A 20,049-nucleotide genomic window follows, 5' to 3' on the forward strand; every position below is an offset into this window, starting at 1 on the left:
TCCCTGCTGTACAAATTACTTCTGGGTGTGGGTGATGATTCTTTACCAACATATGTGAGCAAGTGGGAGTCAGCGCTTGATGTTCCCTCAGTACAAATTTCTCTCATGCTGGTACCGCATGCCTTCTAGGCTCAATGCAATGTTTCCTGGGTCTTTCGGATCTGTGTTGGAGGTGTGGGCTGTCGGTGGAGACAATTTTTCATATCTGGTGGGAATGTCCTCTTATTGTCCTATTTTGGAGGGCTGTCCATGACACCCTTTGGAACTTCACTGATTCCCCGCCACCTTTCGAGCCCGCGAGTTGTTTGTTACATCATACTTCCCTGCCAATTTCTGTCTATAAAAAATCGGGGGGGGGGTTAGGCACTTATTGAATGAGACTAAAGCTTTGAGTTGGTAGCCAGCTCTGATCATCTTGGTGAACGGCACAGACGGACTTGGTGCTATTGGTCCTGGTTTTTGTCAGATCTTCCCACTCACCCGCTATCGGTCTAATTGGTATTGATAGGCTGATTATTGGTGCTAGACCTCTTCATTGGGAGGCTGCTTACATGTTTGTCACTGCTATATTGTGGATTACCCTGCTGCGTCATGGTCTTGCAATGTACCTTTATGTCCATTAGCTGTCCTTTTTTTTTGTTCTTCCCTTCCACTTGTTCCCCACTGTTTTCTGTGTTTCTATGTTGTTATAAAAAACAATAAAAACTTTGATTTACAAACAAAATCATTATTTTGTATCACAACGTTAACAAAATCACTCCATTTTATCAGGAGGCTTTATATCATGCATGCTTAAAGCAGACATATCAATTAAACAAACCCCTTTAAATGCAGATACCCTAGACCAATCTGCTGCTCTAAGAACATCTCCAAGTCTAACTCCAGAGGAGAATGTCTTAGAGACCATAGCTCCACTGACTGAATGAGATTTAAAATTCAGTGTTAAAATAAGAAATAAAAAGTTGAGATTAAGAAGGGTGGTGCAATGCTGCTGTCCTATCCAAGTAATGTTACAATCATTGAACAACACAAACATAAGGACGATTAGGAAAACTAAAAGTTTTTGTTTTTCTATAAATAAAGAAACTTGACACCGTAGGATCAAAGGATTTTTTTGTGAAAATCAAGCGAATGGACATCTAAAACAGGTTTGCGCAAAATTAGACATAAAAGCATAGTAAGTTTTGCAGATAGTTGCTTTAAAGACAATGAATCATTCATTGGCCATGATAAAATTAATTGAGCAACTTTCCATGTCTGTGGATATTTAGGCATCAGAGGATTCTTAAGTATAATTCCTTTTAAACCCCTGACATATCAATTATTGTTTTCCAACAGAAAAGGAATCCACTAAAACATGCCCTGCAGAAATAACAGAACAATCCAAATAAATGATATTATAAGCCTTTCCACTATCATAGAGAGAAACCAAGAAATTTGTCACTTTCCTGAGATTTGCCTGAACCAGATCTCGTTCCAAGAAACAGTTAGACCATACCTTCCAGGCTGCTCCATTAGCAATGCTGGCACATGTTGCTCAGATATATGGTAATATATAACATAGTTGATGTAGAAAGTCCTCCTGCAAGGATTCCTGAAATCAGCCATGTGTCGGGATCCTCATCCGAGCCCCCGACAGAGTTACTCACCTGAGTACCCGCTAACCGTGGGTACCGGGTCCAGGGCCTCTTCTCCTGCTCCTTCCTCGGTCCCTTCCCGCATGGCTGCTTCTGCGCACGTGCTCCCACTCCACTTTATCCGTCCCTAAATGTAGACAGGGAGGAATGCGCACTGATGACGTCAAGCACAGGGGCGGATGTCCACTAGCGGCAAGTTTAAAAACCGGCACTGAGCATTACTCAGTGCTCAGTTATTGTGCCTTATTGAACTCTTCTCTACCTTGTGCTGCTTGTTTATTCTTGCTGCTGACCCCGGATTCCCTTTGGATTTGCTGTCTTCTCCTATCCTGACCTTGGCTAATGTTTACTGGACTACGCTGTTTTCCGTGACCCTGACCCTGGTTAACGTTTATTGGACTTCGCTGTATTTGGTGAGCCTGACCCTGACTACGCTTCCTGAACTAAGGTTATCCTGCATACTGGACTCCTTCATCTCCCAAACCTAACACCATGCCAGCAGAAAATGGGACTCGTCCAGGATTATCACATGTCTTTCTCCCAGAGGATTAAGAAGAATGTACTGGAACTATGGGATTATTTGAGGAAAGTCTGTGTTTAAATGGGATACCACAGTTGAGAATGGGATGATGGGAATCACTGTGACTCTCTGAGTTCTGACCATGGAAGTAACTCTGGAAATCATGGAGAATGACAGGAAGGCATAGTTTATTCCCTGTAACCATTCTTGGAGAAAAACATCCACTGTTAGAACTTCTGGATCTGGCCTCTATCTGAAGAACCTCAGTAACTGGAAATTCACCTGGGTCCAGTGAAACGGACCACAAATTGAAGATATTTGCTTAAAGACTGTCTTGTGGAGCTTCCAATCGCTGAAACCTTTTCGGTGTCTGGAGTTCTAATCCGCAATTGTATTTGAGAGGCCAAGCATATATTCTGTTTGGATCATAATGCCTCGATCCAAGCAGAAATGCCTGAAATTTTTCACTAAATCCGTTAATGGCTTTGATTTTGTGCCATCCAAACAATTTATGTATTGAACTGTTGATGGATTAGCAAAATGCAAATTCTGTCTTTGGAGAAAGATTTTAGTGTCAAATATCCCACCAGTAGCTCTAGACAATTGATGTGAAGATCTAATTCTTGAAAGGATCATTTTTTGCCCTTCCCTTGTGTACCTCATCACTCTCCCCAACGCTTGGCATTGTACTTGGTGATGTAAGGCTTGCATGCATGCTGCTCGGCCATGGAAACCTATTCCATGAAGATCCCGTTGCACAATTTTTGTGCTGATATTCCTGCCAGTGGAAGTTTGAACATTGGTGACTTTTATGCACCATGCACCTCAGCACACTTTGACCCCATTCTGTGACTTTACGTGGTCTTCCGCTTCTTGGCTGAGTTGTTTCTGTTCCTAAATGCTTCCACTTTCCAGTAATACCACTTACGAACTGACTTATTGTAAAGGTGGCATCCTATCACAGTACCAGGCTTGAATTCACTGAGCTCTTCAGTACGACCAATTTTATTCACAAATGTTTGTAAATGCAGACTGCATGGCTAGGTGATACATTTTATACACTTGTGGCTGGGTCTGACTGAGACACCTGAATTCAATAATTAAGAGGTATGTCCCAATCCTTTTGTCTATATATTTTTTATCTGACCCCTATCTATTTAATTACCCCCCTTTTTTTCCAATTTCTCTTCTTTCTCATTATTGCTGCCCTCTCTCACTGTATCTTTTCCTTTCTATTCATCTGTTTCTTTAAGCCTCTGTTTCAGTGCTCCCTTGCTGTGCGCGTGGCTTCAGTGTTGAGCATGAGGAGATGATGTCATATCACAAAGCACAGTGCTAGGGAGAGCTGAAGCAGAGGTCTGAAGGGACAGCCCTCATGGTCCATTATTCTTGGGACTTTTAGAAAGAGTTTCTTGATCTCCCCAACCGCCAGATACTAAGCCAGATACTCGCACCCGGCTTAGTGTGGCCCTGCAGGCACCCGCAAACGGTGATTCTAAGGGACATGTCCCGACATCACACAGACGTCCACCGGCTGCTAGCACCGCGGGGGATCTGGATCCTAACCCTACTAGGACGATAGGGCGATACGAATTGCGCATCCCTGCGATAAACCCTGATTATAGTCCGCAAATATAGAAATATCAGTTGGCCACCTCTTACTCACCTTTTCATAGAATCACCTTTAAATCATTTTAAAATTGAAAATGCTATGGTGAAGCTCTAATAGTAATATGGATCAATAATTTCAATGCACTACTAGATATGCTTTTAGAGATCTACTGAAATGAATACACAAAGTTTTAACACTGAATATTTGGGCTCCTTTAAAGTTATGGATGTTAGTTTCAGAAAAGGAGAATAAAAGAACAAATATTAGCACAGATAAAGAACATAATATCTTACGATGAAATATGATGATACATAATAGTGTATGCATTACAGAAAATGTAGCTTTTTCTGAAGATAATATTGTGAGATATTTCTCTATATAGTGAAGTCGTGTGTAGAATTTATACAGTAAACAGTAAATGCTGGAGTGTAGAGATTTCTAAAAAAAAAATGTAACAAGTTAAAAAACAAGGCATAAAACCAATCAACCATTGAAATTCTAATATCCTCATACAGGCCTACAACATTTTAATTTCATCATAATTCTGGAGAAAGTATAGCCCTCAGAGACCTCTTGCATTCTGATTCTTTTAATAATTACTGTTGCCTTTGTGGAAAGATATTTGAAGACAAAATATACATTTTAAATGAAATACAATTATATGTATACTTTATTATGAAGCTGATATACAGAAAACATTACTCTTTTTCCACTGAAAGAACCCAGCAGGATCACATTTTAGAAATATGTTATACAAGTAGAGCCTTCATTACAGTGTGCTTTCTATCATCTTTATACCATTAGTTAACCTTTCCGCCTTAAAAGTACTGGAAATCAATATATAAATACACAGAGTAGGGGCAAAACTTACCTCTTAGCAATTTGAAAGATCAGGGGATTTATAGTGTCTCTATGTAAAATAGGAGATGTGGATATTTAGAAGAAGCAGTAAGAAGTGAAGGAAGAGAGAAAAATAGGTCTGAAAAGGGAGGAAGTAACTAGTATAGAAGAGAAGAATTGAACTGAAGTGAAGGATGAATGAATAAAGGACGCACAATCTGTTGTGTTAATACTTCTAGATGGTAAGCTTGTTTGAGCAGGGCCCTTCTCTTCACTTGTTATGTCCTGACTACCCATTGTACAGTGCTACAGAATATGATGGTGCTATATATCATCTCTCTTTTGCTTTCTTTTTTCAAGAACTCTGAATAACCAGGAAAATTATGATTTCACTGTATATTGGATTTTCTCTTTAGTTTGTCAGATTTTCTAAAATGTACTGAAACAAAGACATGGAAACACTGAATGTGATGGCAGATAAGCATTTGGTCCATCTAGTCTTCCCAAGACACATAGTTCACTTATACAACATTTGTTTTCTGATGTATTATTATGTCCATTTGTAGTCACCATGTTGTGGGGGGTCATCTAATTTAACGGTGTATTTATACTTGAGAGCCAACAGGGACCTTGATCACAAAACCTTCAAACAGCATTAACAAGAAACCAGTGCAGAATAGACTAGTACACATGGGTCAAACGTAAACATTTTTCCATTCATTTTTGATCCATTCGTTTTTGGACAACTGATTTTTTTCCCTTTCAGTTGTACGAAATTTGGAGTGCTTTTCCCATTCAGAAAGAAGTTAGTTGTCACTCACCCTCATTCACTCACGCTCACATTAATGGCCACACTGTATAAATTTCTCCATTACTTATCACCACTTCAATTCAGCTGACTCTTTTCTGCATTATGTAACAGAATTAGACCCTGAAATTCTTCCACACACAATTGACATAATTTTGTTTTGTGTGAAAAGCTTTTTACGCTTGGGGCTGAGGTTAAATTTAAAAGTACAGTAGTAGAGAGAAAAACATGCTTGAAGCAGGTGATGGAAATTAAAGGGAAATTTATTTACATGTGTGTTCACACAGTGTTTCATGTAAAATCTCCCTTTATTACTGCATCAAATGAAATGTTCTTATATTAATAGCCTGCCCTTTTGCTAAATGCTTTTTCTATAAGCTATACAAATACCATTACTAGATATGACATTCTTAATCAAATGCATCAATAAATAATGATGAAGGCAGTTGTAAAAGGCAGCTGTTCAGCTGCGTTAGTTAGCATCAAAGATTAGCTCAGTCATCTTTAGAAGCCGTTGTCATGGCAACATGAATACGCTGAGAAGAATGTATTGGTCTATGTGCCCAGATATTTACAAATAGCTTTCCTTCTACTTCCTTCTATAACAGCTTTTTTTCTTGGTGTTTTTTGCTCTGCTCTATTTCTTTCTCTAGTCTCACCACACACAATACTATCCGACAGCCACTCACCGTGTACAAAACATTTAGCGTGTATTCTTAGTCATAGTGGGCAGGCGTACAGTGGAGGTCTAATAAAAGGGCAGTTTAAACATTTTCCAATTACAATTTCCATAGATAAATTAATGTAATAAAGAACTAGTTTACTTTGTACTATGGCTTCTTTATCATTATTTATTGAGGTTGCTTTCAGCACTATAACCCATAACCCTGCCTCTACCCCAGAAAACTCTGAAAGCTGGGTTCTGTGAAAGTAAATCAATGCACATATGTGTCAGTACACTGCACATTTATGTCAGTACTTGACCATCACATCTATATGAGTTTTTTGAGCATCCCATTTGAAATCTATGGGCATAAGTATGGAGTTGGCCACCCTATGAAAGGGCTTTCCACAAGATTTTGAAGTGCTTATACGGGAATTTGTGCCCATTCAGCCAAAAGAGCTTATGTAAGACGCTGATATTGCTGGAGAAAGCCTGGCTTGCAATAAACATTCCAATTCATCCCAAAGGTGTACTGTGGGTTTAAGTTCAGGGCCCTGTGTAGGCCACTGAGGTTCCTTCACATGAAACCCCTTAAACCATGTCTTTGTTGACCTTGCTTTGTGCACAGGGGTACAGTCATGCTGGACCTTCCCCAAACTGCTGCCACTAAGTTGAAAGTATACTATTGTCTAAAATGTCTTCCTAAGCTGTAGCATTAACATCAGCATTCACTGTAACTAAGGGGTTGTGTTTGGGTATGTTACAGTGTTTGTGTATGTATTAGATTTGTGCATTTGTATTCGGGAGACCATGAAAACGAACATGAATGTTGCATTTTCATTGTTCAAACCAAATATAGGCGGGTAAATGTACAAGAAGCACAATACAAAGAATCTTCGTGTTCGCCTTTGTAAATATCTCCTAGCTATTCTCCCTAGTCCCTTCCCCCCATATAAGTCACTGCCTCTAGCCTTACTTAAGTCTTCATAGCATAGCAGGGGTCAACAGGAATCCGTAGGATGGTGCCAGGAGTTAAAGGTCCGTAAGAGTGACTCTATTGGTTGCCAGTAAGGGCCTCTTATGAAGAGCAGCTTAGTCTCCCCAGGCCAAGCTGCTCTGAGGTGTACCTCAGCAATTGTCTGAGACAACCACTCTGAGCCTGGGGGGAACGGGGACTTTAGTCTCCCTGGCAAAGGGCAGGGCAAGGTACACCTCGGAGTAACTTGGCCTGAGGAGACCAATGGCTTCGGCGTCAAGGAGTTAAAGGTCTGTAAGAGTGACCCATCATTGGTTGATGCCAGAGGAGCCCCCTGCCAGCGACCAATAGAGTCGCCCTTACGAACCTTTAAAATCCTGGTGCCAAAGCTGCTGCTAAGTCTTACAGTGTTAACCCGGTATTAACCCCTGCTAGAAAACCATCAGAAAATAAAGAGAAAAATTAACACGTATATGAATATTCCCCTAAAACAAACACAGAAACGGACGAATATTCTTGGAATACAAAGGTTTTTATTTTTCCCAAAGACGAAGACTTGGCCGGCATCCAAGTCTAGAATGTATCAAGGTATGTTAGTGTGTGTGTCTATTAGTTAGAATCTGTTTGTGTTTGAGTATGTTAGTATGTATGTATGAATGTCATCAAGCATCATCAAATTAAATAGCATTTCATTTAGCCTGACTTAACATGTTGACGATACGGCTTGATTCTATTATTATATGTTTGATTTTAGGTGTTGAGATCTGGTTAAGAATATTATATACTCCCTTTGATGATTCAGCCTCTAAGAAGAGATTTAGAGGTGGTGAAAATATTGATATTCTCAGCAAAAGGGACAATGTACTTTATGCTCTGTTGATCTCAGAGCAGTTTTATTTGTAAGTGTATCTGGAATAAATATCATATTACTATTTGTATACTGTGCTTTGCAATGTTTTTTTTTTCTCTTTCCCTCATATGCAAACATCTTGGTGTCTGATTTCCTGTTTTGCAAATCCTTTCTTGGAACTCACTATATTTCCCAAATTCTTGGAATGTATGTATGATATCTATGGTTTGTTACCAAATAGAATGCCTAGATCACAATCATTTTGCAATTTTATGCAATGTATGTGATTCTTATAGACTATATGCTTAATCTGTCTAGATTGTGTTGAGTATGTGGTGACAACGGATGAATTTTTTTATGCCCCTCTTGTGCTTCTTCTTACAGTACAATGATTTCTCAAGAAATCCTCTCTCTGGCCAGAATTCTCCACGTGTCCTAATGTCCAAGGTGATGTCATCCAACCACTTCAGACAGGTAGCCTTACCAGCAATAATCTGCCTGGCCATTGTAAACTGGATACATGACAAGCCATCAATCAACCCCTTTGGGTGAAACGACTGGGCCTGCAGAAAATAAACTCTATCTGTAGGTTTATGATTCAAATCAAAATCAAATCAGCCACAACTGTAGCTCATCTTATCATCCAGAAGCACTCCAGATGGCCTGCATAATGCAGTGGATAGCAGAGAGAAGATGGCCAAAAAGGGAAAGAAGAAAAGAACAGAAGAAGGCAAGACAAGAAGCAGAGCTGCAGAAAAAGAGGTGAGGAAACAGAAGTGGTTGGAGGAGAAGGTAGGGAGACATTGACACAGATCAAGCTGTGTTTTGACAGCTGGCTTCCTGATGAACAATCACTTGTAACGGCACCCGGCGCGAGCAACTTCTTATTTCAAGAAGGTCACTGGTGTACAGGGTATCCCCTGCAGTGTCTGTCTATCTGATTGCCTACCTTACTGGCCGATCACATGCATTGCAATCAGCAATGCAGATCAATGGAGACTTGCTTGCTGATCACAGTGTGGGAAAAGAATAAGAAACAAGAAAAGTAAACAAAAATAACATAAGTCAAAAAATAAACAATACAGTTAGTTAAGTGATTGTGGCATTACTGTCATACATAGGCTGTATGAGAGACCCCTTCAGGGATTTCTCTCCATATTGCACTAACAGTGCAAAAAATGAAATAAATAAAAACACATATAATAATAATAAAAGGAAAGGCTCCTACATCTCATTGCCCTAACACAACATGTGAAAAGTATAACCCCTGCCCCAATTCACTACACCCAAACCTCTTAAGTCTATGTTAAGGATAGATGTGGCCCTCAAGAAACATTTTTGTTCCATATTTCTATGGTTTTGTAACAAATATAAGTCAATTATTAATCTCCAAGGGCAACAGCTGGCTCCCAATACAGTGGGATTCCTCTTGAGTAAACCAAGTTTCAAGGAATTACACTAGGGGCAAAACCCAAATGTCCAGGAACTCCCAATACATCAAAGAGCTATCTCTCTACCAGGTGGGAACAATAAACAGGAGATACAATCTACAATCTCCTACAACAAAAGGACTGCAGGAGATAGTATCTGGGCTGGAGACAAGCATGTGTTTCTCCTACAACAAAAGGATTGCAGGAGACAATATCAACATTCCAGACCCACCCTGAATTTGTCCTGAGGACCATCAACTTCACTGTGGGGGCAATCTAACTTCTTGGACAAGAGCGATCTCTACAGGCAGCTGGTGCAGGTACAAGATTGTGCCTTCCTAAGGATGATTGGACAAAAACTCAGAAGATGATTGGCTGGGACTGTTTGGGCATGGTGGCTATAACGGTGTTGTGTGAGCAACAGAGAGAAACAAAAAAGGAAAGAAAGAAGGATAACATCAAGGTGACAGGGATACCCTATCCTTACATGCACACATAGAGTCACTAGCATAGTGTAGTTAGAGTCATAGAGCCTTGTATTGCAGACGCTTCTCTGTATACTCATATATATATGTATTTGATATTTTAATAAACCAATTGTCTTAAGCCACTGGTGTAAGTGGAGTTTCATACGACGAGGAATCTGTAGTAGTTAAAGGAAAGCCAGACGGGTAAAGGTTATATATCCCAGGATTTAAAGGGGCTTTCCTACAGGTTTTGAATGAAAGCCCATTTTTTTCTGAAACAAGGTACACAGAAAAGGGGGAATTTTAATTAAAGCCACATATTAAAAATGTCAGAAAACATTGTTGGGGTACTATAAAAACCCAGTACTGAAGGGGTTAAAGAAGGTAAGTGGCCCTCCTAACCTAGTATATAGTGCAAGCTTTGAGATTAATCTAGAAAGTTTTTTCTAATGAATCACTGACTAACATGTTGGACCAAAATTCCATACAGCTTCCTTTGTTTGATATTATTTAAAAGATGTTAAATAATAGTAATAATAATAATTATTAAATTATAGAATACTTTCTTATGCCTAGATGCGGTTAAAGAAAATAAACAGGAAGCAATCATATAGTTCCTGAAGTTACGAGGAAATAAATTCACACGTAAACAATCCAGCAGCTGCAAAGACAATGGGACACAAAATGTTTATTTTTGCAGGACTCATAAAACTATGAAGTTTAAAACTTGGCCAACAAATCATGTTCATGTTTCTGGAAATAAACGCAAAGAAAACTTCTCTGTGCAAAGCAGAACAATTAGCTTAACAGAAATTTTAAATAAAACAAAGATTAGAAATGAGTACCTGGGAACTCTCCGAGTTTGACCCGGAGATTGCCGGATGAAGCAACGGTTCTTCGGTCCTGGGAGCGGGGTCTTGACACACCCCGTTCCCCGCCCATTTTCCTTTTAAATGGGGGTGTTTCATGCATTGATTTTGTGTGTGTGTGTGTGTGGGGGGGTGTTACATACAGGATCCACCCCAGATACCACATACTCTAGGTACGCCCCTGAACATACAGTAGATTTCACCAACCTTTAGCACTCTTTCAGCAGTGCTGTTCTGAACATGAAAACGAACACGAAGAGTGCGTTTTCGTTGTTCGTCCCGAAGAAACGAAGAAGCGAAGGTAGTGGCGGTAAAATGTACACAAAAATGAAGATTTTAAAAGTCTGTACGAGCGACCCTATTGGTCGCCAGCAGGGGCTCGTCTGGCATCAAACAATTGGTTGATGCCAGAGGAGGACCCTGCAGGCGACCAATAGGCTCACTTGCACGGCCTTTCTAACTCCTGATGGCGAACCTACAGATTTCTGCTCCCATTAACCCCTGCACTGCTGCATAGATAACGGGAGTGGAAATCCGTAGGTTCGCCTTCAGGGGTTAACTTGGCCGACTGAGACCACTGGACTCCCTGCTCCAACAGTTAAAAGTCTGTACCTTTAACTGTTGTAGCAGGGAGACCAGTGGTCTCTGCCGGCCAAGTTGCTGGACCAGGATTTTAAAAGTCTGTACGAGCGACTCTATTGGTGAATTTCATTGGTTGATGGCAGAGGAGGCCCCTGCAGGTGACCAATAGAGTTGCTCGTACAGACTTTTAAAATCGAGTCAACCTCTTCTACCAAAACCGAAAAAAAATGGCAAAAAGTAAAGAAAAAAAACGAACACGAAGAATGCACATGAATATTCGCCTGAACCGAACACAGGAACAGGCGACTATTTGCGGAATATGAAACCCCCCCCACGAAGACGAACGCGAAGATGAACACGAAGAGTTGGCGGGCGCCCCAAGTCTAGTAGAGGCTATTAAGGATTCTGGGTCTTATATACACCTCCGCTCCACAATTCTCCTATACGCTTCATCACAGTATAAAGTAAAAACTAACCTGTTAATATAAAACCTTTACTTTTAAAGCCTTGAATGGAAAATGTGAAAATACCATAGTCCATCATATTGATATTGTTTGCAATAGGATAAAGGTCTAGTGGCAAGAAAAAGTAAGTGAACCCTTTGCAAATATTAGCCTGTATGTATAAATTTGTCTTTAAATATTATCTTCATCTTACTTACAAAATATTAAACAAAACAGTCTGTATTGTTCTTGTCCATTTTGAATACATCATTCAAACATTCACAAATGAAAGGGCAGTGCAGTCCTACTGATTCAGCTTCTTGGTAAGCAATGTAGCCATGAGATATTAAATGGGGCACTTCCACATAGTGGCTAAGCAATATATGGCCATATAGTGTGATGGAATACCCCATATTTATGGCTTAGATAGGATTTAAGTGCTACTTGCTGGGTATGCGTTGAATTATTGGTATGTATAAATGAATTGAAAAATAGAATTGAAAAATAGAAAGCAAAAAATTATATCCCCCTTCTATCTCTCCTCTCTCTCCCCTATTTATTATCTTTCCCCTATATCTTTACCTAGTCAACTTTTCAGGAGTTATCCTATACCATCCACCCCTCCCCGTTCTTATTATCTCTCCCCCTTTTCCCCATTTTTCATTATTTCCGCTTCTTTATCTCCCCTTTCACTCTGGTCCAAATTATTGTTATTACTGATCCTACATCTTTGCATTTATATCTCAATTTTCTTACTATCTATTCTATCTCTCACCTTTTCCCCAATCTCTTGCCTTGGTCCTCTTGCCCGCTGCTGGAGAAACAGGGTCGCTTAGGGACAAGAACTGAGCTGACAAAAACAGTTTTTAGAGATTAACCCCTTAAAAAAGAACAATATAAAATATTGCTGGAGTTCTTTGTGGGAGTGATTGTTACCAGAGATGCCATCAATATGACCTTAACAGCTCAGAGGTTGGGCACGCTGGTTTGGAAGAGCCTAACTCACCACCATGAAGGCACTGGATCACCTTTATGTTAGCAAAAAATACAAGAAGCCCTAAGAAGCATATAAATTCACATGTCAGGGTGATATGCATACAGAACAAAGCAAAGAATCAATGCGCACCCAGCAAATACTATTTAAAAGCACCTATCTAAGGTATAAATATTAGGGATTCCATCATATTATATCACCATTTATTGTTTAACCCTCGTGTACTTTAAAGTATCCCAATGTTAAAGGTATCCTACCTAATACTAACATGACTGTATTGCTTACTATGAGAGGCATCATACTGAGCTCCTGGATATGACACCATATCCCATCACTCCACTTCTTAGAGTAGCGCAGCACCTTTTAATGCAGGCCATGGAGGCTGTGCTGAGTTGGCACAGCCGCCATAATATCAATAGACTACCGGGGGCCTAATTGCCCAAGATGGTGATCTGCTTCCCGATTACGGAGCAAGGGGACTGCTGCCCCCTAGTCCTGCCACCCTAGGCCTAATTGGCCTAGGCCAGGATTAGTCGATGAAAAGCGCTTTCTAGCAAACATACACAGATTACGCTATCTTAATGATCAGAGCATTTTCATTTCCACAAGTTATTTTTCAGATGAATAGAGATGGCAGTCTTTTGCAATTCATAAGGATTCTGTTCACCCTGTTTTACTCTATTAAAAATTGTGTAATATTTCATTAATTACTAATTAATTCATTACATTATTGTCAAAAGCTAATTTGTACAGAATGATCATGTATAGCTAAAAGCCGTATATGCAGGGAACATTTAATTCATCTCTTTCTTTGGCTTTAATATTTCTAGCAAAAAGTGAGGTCAATATTTATGTATATTAATAACATACAGCTATTTAAAGCTAAAACAACACCTGCTTCCTGACATAATAGACTTTTCAAATGCAAATTATAAAACAACAGAAACAAAACATCCTAATATACTGAATTAAAATAATTATTAGGCTTCCAAATAAAGTGCTGCATTTAAGAAAATGAAATCATTTCATGAAGCACTTTTGAGTCTGTTTTGATTCTCAGCATATTAGCTCACCCTAGATTTCTGCAGAGCCAAGTCTGTAGTATTATATAAACTGCCAACATGTTGCCTAATTACAGAAACATATTCCTGCAGTGAAAAAAATACTTTGAAAATGTATAAATACCTCATTACATATCTGGACAAAATGATTGCAATTTTATGATATTGAAAAATGGATCTATTCGCACCATCATTATTCTTTAACAAGAGCCAAATTAACACCAGAAAACATATAGGGTTTGTAAGCATTTTTACACTTTATAATGACCTGACCCTGATAGTCTTCAAATATTAACCTATTAATCCATTTAAAACATTGTATTGTACTAACTCACTAATGGTGGCAACCACATGTTTCTTATAGTAGTCCTTATAAAAACCATTACCTACCTTGGTAAAGATAAGGATTTTAGATGTGATATATCAATAAGAAAAACACAAATTGAGATGCTCACAATTTAATTAAATCAGAGTAAAGAATAAATGAGTTATCTGCAAAGTATGTACCTCAACAATTGTCCCAATTACCATTAGACCCTGACATTGGGGGTCAAACACTGAGAATACCCAGGTATACGTAAAAAATACCCAGTATAAAATGTTTTGTCCTATAAACATGGCAGGGAAGGGTTGGAACCAATGTTCCATCTAATTTTTCTTAGTTGGCGTGCGCAGAAAATTTCTCTTGTGCAAAAATTTTCACAGAGCAAAAATTTTGTGCGCACAATATCCGCGCCGTTTCAAAAAAATAATTTTTTTATTTTTTTGGGAAAAACTGTTGTGCGCACAATTTTTGGACGTGTGCGCTCACTAAAAAAGCTATGTGCGCGCGCACAAGCGCACAGCTTAGAGGGAACACTGGTTGGAACCTACTGCTTAAGGGTCAAGTACCTTACAGAACACACCATGACATCCTTATCTTGTCAGCTATTGCTGCTACTATATCAAACCTGTCCTGTTTTATGAATTTTTCCACTGGCTCAGGGTGAGGGCAGGCTCGTCTCTCCCTGCATATATGGAAATATATATCATTATATATATCATGATTTGGTAAGGTGGCTATTCTCCATGCATATACTGTAAAGGTTGTATCCTGACATGTAAACATCTTAAATGAGGTGGAGAATATAGTCACGTAAATAATTAATCAATATAGTTAAACATTTGAGTCTAAGGGGTTTAACAATCTGTTTAAAGAGATTTAATAATGAGAAACACTTGGACGGCACATCTTCATACGAAGAGATCCTAAAATCTTGCCTATAAGATGGTTTCACATTTTTCTGAACGCATACCTACTTTCCGTAATCTCATTTTTGGTGGACAACATTTAAATTTGGTAGATAATATTGGGCTTTTGCATTACTGAGCTCTGTTTCTACCAGCCCTCATATGGTTAATAAAAAAATGTTTTTATACACCAAAACACATCCGAATGCCAAATGAAAAGAACTTCCTGCTAAGAGTTGAAACAATACATCCCTCATGTCCTGAACTCCCAGCGGGAGCTTATGTATTTCCTCCAGTTCTTTATCAGTCCTAAAATAAGCAGACAGGGGCAGTACCAGCACACACCTTTTCCAGATGATAATTCAGTCATGCCCTGCAGGAAAGAAATGCACTAATGGACAATGTAAAGGTACATCTCAGAGAAACATGAAGCCCTTAGGAGCTGCCGTCCTTTTGCTAGCTGTTGTGAACCAGGCTTGGGGTAATTATACATTTCATTTGATCTTCATTTTAATTAGCCATTACTTTTCCATGTTCCCGCTATGATATTTTGATGGAAGTGTTGTGGCCTATCACCACTGATAAACCAGTTATAGTAAACCCGTGTCTAGCTGTGCAATTACAGACCATGTGGCTTTAAACAGATTTTAATTTTCAAGAGCTCCAAGATTTAAACATACAGCATGCCTACTTATATTGTTATTTATTATGCTTAGGTATGTATTGTTGTGATTCCTCTAATTTAGCTACTAGTTGTTGAAAACGGAATGTTGCATTACATGTAAATATTTGTAACTTTTGCATATTTCTTGTACTCTTCGTGACCAAAGCTGTTTTGCGGTGCTTGTGTTTAGCTGTAATTTTCTTCTTTCCCATTTAGTGTGCCCTCACAAGTTATATACTGTTTTTTGTTTTCAGAACAAGAAGGGTTGTTTTAGGATATCATTTTTTTATCATATCGTCTTATTTCCTATACCCCGGAGCAGTCACAGTGCACCCTGGGATGGGTTTTCGGTGTCACAGAATGCCTCAATATCGAGGCATTTCAGCGACACCCTTTTTAAGTTGAGGAGGCGATCGTTGATCCTTATATAAAGAGGTCTATAAAAACCCAGAAAGGAGATCTAGGTACAAATGTTTTAAAAAAAAAATCATAAAAAGTGAAAAAATAAGAAAATGTAAAAAGTATTAAAAAGTGCCCAAAGACTTTTTAGCCCTCCCGCTAAAATATAAAACAAAACTTTCACTATCCCCAAACACAAAAGTTTGAAAACAAATTAAACATACTGTACTATGTGCCAAAGCAGTTTTAATATATTTCCAACAAAAAATGTTATGTACGGTGGGTATCACTGTACTGAATGTTTCTGTAAATTGGATTTTTCTTTCTGTAGTGGCACCTAACGTGGAAGAAGTCAATCCAGAACGAAGTGGTTGAAGGATATTTAATTTGATCGCTATCAGATAAAGAAAATTTTAAAAGATATATCCAAGTTATCAAATACCATTTTATGTAGCTTCTATAGCTTATAACCACAAACAATAATAAAGGTTTATTTTACTAAAAGGTAGTAGATAAACAGCCTCCCATCAGAAGTGGTAGAGACTAATACAGTGAGGGAATTTAAACATGGGATGGGCATAGAACTATCCTGATTTAAAGACAAGACCTCAATTGGCCTATTTAGAACTTGGCCTAGGCCAGAATGTGCCAGTGCTTATGTCACTGTCCCTGTGTGTCATACTATTTCTGTAATCAGAATATTATTGATTCGAAAGTAGATTTGCAATGGTAAAAATCCATATATGTATTAACCCTAAATGTAACTCCTTTGTGATTAGACTGTTTCATTATTTCGGTGGTATTTGTGTTTAGCTGTAATTTTCTGCTTTCTCAATTTTGTACCCACACAAATTATATATAGTTTTTTTCAGGGTGAGAAGGGGTTTCTTTAGATTCTACTATTGTGATCATATCATATATAATTTATTATAAAACAAATCAAATAATAAAATATGATGGAAAAATGGAACCCCCTCACCTTTTCTGACATTTATTTAAAACATATTTTACTCATCTACAAAAACTAATGAAACAACCTGTTAAATCGTTTCTAATGTTTGTCCTGAGTACAGTTTTGCTATTTTATAAGGGCGCAAATGCATTTAAAATGCACCCTTACATTCTACACGATTTTTTCTTATTTTTGTACCTTGGAGGCAAGAAATGTTTTTTGCATTTTTTTTTACTGGATTGTTCTCCTTATGATGTCATGGTGACATCACTGGAGTCTTTATTGTTTTAAATTTTATTTTATTCTTTAACTATTTAAAAAGTTACAAGAATTTTATATTTTTTAATGTATTATATTTACAGTAGGCATGTGCAAAAGGGCCAAAAATGAAAATTCACAGGCAATGAAATTCAGGAATGAAATTTGTTACCCAGTGCCCACATTCACACTCTCATTATCTGCTGACCACTTCTGCATCTTCTCTCTGTTCTCTTCTCTTCTATCGTCAATCTTTTAGCTTCATCCACATTTCTGTGGACGTAATGCAGTGGGAACTTCCGCCAAAATGATGTCGCTTGAGGTAACAATCGGGGGAGAGGATGTTACTGAAAGTGTTGTCATTTTGCCCTCACTTGAACTTGAGGCAAAATGGTGGTGCATCCAGTAAAGTCCCCTTCCCAATCCTCTAATCAGGGTAGAGGACATTACAGTAAGCACTAGCATTTTGGTGTAAGTTCCCGCTGGCTAATGTCTGTGGAGATGTAGGCAAAGATAAAAGATGGAAGATAGCTGATTGAAGATAGAAGAGAAGACCGAATAAGAGAAGGAAGAAGATAAAAGATAGAAGAAGTAGATGTGGAAGAGGAATGCGGAAACGGGAGTTAATTTGCAATTCACACAAATCCGAATGTACAAGTCTAATTTACAGGGATCCATTGCCCCGCGTTGCTGATCACAGGAACTGTCATCAGCCTGCAGGGGGAGCTCAGAGGTCTCAGGAGGATCTGGACAGACCCTCTTGGAACCTTTTACTTTTATAGACCATGTTTGAAAGGCATACGGAAAGAGGTCATGCCTCAATATCATTTTACCAGAAGCTGTGACCGTAGCAGATACACTTTAAATATGATATATGGCACAGATATTTCATACAGCTCTGGAGTGATTTCATTTCCTAGAGGACCATGTTAATTCCTAATCTTACTGATAAGCACTCTCTACCCTGATGGACACTGTGATAGAGTCATAAGCATGGAGAAGACACTTTGTTGGAGCGTGATAGTTTTAGCAGTTTAACCCCTTAAGGACAATGGGCGGTCCCTAAACCCATTGAAAACCATGCATTTTGAGCCCGTACATGTACGGGCTTTGTCATTAAGGGGTTAAGATAGATGATATTAACTTTTCTTAAAGCCTTTAACATGCTTTTTCTACAATATTTCTTAACAATTACTTAGGTGACCATTGGGTAATTTATGTTACTGCCCAACTATTTCCATATTAGAAAAAAGGAAATTCCCTGGATACATCTGAAAGAACTGATATTCTAATGTGACTTGCATGTCTGTATTTGTCTGAGAGTTTGTATAGCCTGTGGGAACAGGATCGAGAGCAACAGGTGTCTAGTATAAGGGTTCTTTCCATTCCAAAAAAATAAAATATGACAATTCCAAAAAGGGAAACTGGAACAGACAGATCTCCCATAGTACAAAGGCACAGAACTAATTTTTAGACTGAGTGATTTATTAATACAAGGAAAAATGCTCCTGGCCTATTGTTTCTCAACCCCATGGGAACTTGAGTAGGATATAAGTGCATAAATTGCCAGAATAAACAAACACGATGTGAGCTAAACAATATGACTGTGTCTGTAACTCAGTGCAAAACACTCATTACATGCCTTAGTCTTTTTCTGATATGGGCTTATCTACAGTAACAATATTATTACTTATCTAGCGCTAGTTAGAGGGACCTGGTGATTTTGTCATGTAGGTTCCCCATCCCAAGCTCCTTGGCTTGCAGGGGATGAGTTCAGCCAAATGTATATCCTAATTAACTCACCGCTTCAATGTTGGCTTGCGTGAGATTTTCAGGGCACATATCTAAAATTCATAAAAAAGCTTTCATGCCAGCGTCTGGCTGCTTCTAGCAGTCAAAACTGGTACTAATCCAAGCGGCAGGTAAGTGTTTTTTTATTTTTAAAGAATGCCTAATATAATATGCATTCATTATTGTGATGGCTGTTTAAAACAGAGCAGACTAACATGAGCGCATTCTTTGACCATGTAAAACACCACGCCTTTCACTCATGATTTAATTTTTTAAAAAGCAGTGATGGGCAAGACCTCACAGTTTGAAAAGGCCTGATGACTGTCAGCACCAAACACTCACTCTTCTGATCCAGTGGTGCTGCAGCTTGCGGCGCACGGCAGGATATGCATGTGTCAGCGCATATGCAGTGGTTGGCCGGACCAATGGCAACCACTGGCCTAAAAAGGCCAGACCCGGCCCCTTAAACACAGTCCAGCCCAGCTTAATGTGAAATCTGAGATTGGGGAATTTTCCAATGTCCAATGTTCCATTGTCTAGTAATTTCAAATTTAAACAGCAGTTAGACAGGCAATCAGACAGATTTATTATAACAAAATATATATTTCTCTAAAATGTTCTCCAAATTAATCACATTTAGCATTTAATATGACAAAATCCCAACGGGTATGGGTTCCTGAAAACACCTAGTAAGGTTCTATAGATTTTTTAATTATAACTGCTGACTAATTAATTTGTATTTTAATTAACACTATCATTAAAGTCTGAAATTTAATGGTGCTCAAGATTTCTAATCATCCTTAGAAATAGAACCGGCTGAATGGCAGCAAAATGTAAACATTTTCAGGGCTTTAACTACGCAGCCACCCTAAATTATAAATCAAACATCCTGAAACAGGATAATGTTATATAAACAGAAATAGGAACTATGTCATTTGAAAAGCAACTGAAGATAACATACATTTCCACTAGTTATTTTTGCATTTATTTGCAAATATTTAT

General features: G+C 38.6%; 1 protein-coding gene across 2 annotated transcripts in view; it reads left to right on the forward strand.

Moving 5' to 3' along the window:
• The first annotated feature begins 15,342 nt into the window (after positions 1–15,342).
• EMCN (endomucin) overlaps positions 15,343–20,049 on the forward strand; it is a 40,563-nt gene continuing 35,856 nt past the window's right edge. For both annotated transcript variants that reach the window (XM_053461551.1, XM_053461552.1), the window contains exon 1: positions 15,343–15,464. In XM_053461551.1, the coding sequence (XP_053317526.1) occupies positions 15,410–15,464 (55 nt within the window). In that variant the 5' untranslated portion in view covers positions 15,343–15,409. The remainder of the gene's footprint in view (positions 15,465–20,049) is intronic.

Source organism: Spea bombifrons, chromosome 1, assembly GCF_027358695.1.
Source record: "Spea bombifrons isolate aSpeBom1 chromosome 1, aSpeBom1.2.pri, whole genome shotgun sequence".
Lineage (NCBI taxonomy): Eukaryota > Metazoa > Chordata > Amphibia > Anura > Pelobatidae > Spea > Spea bombifrons.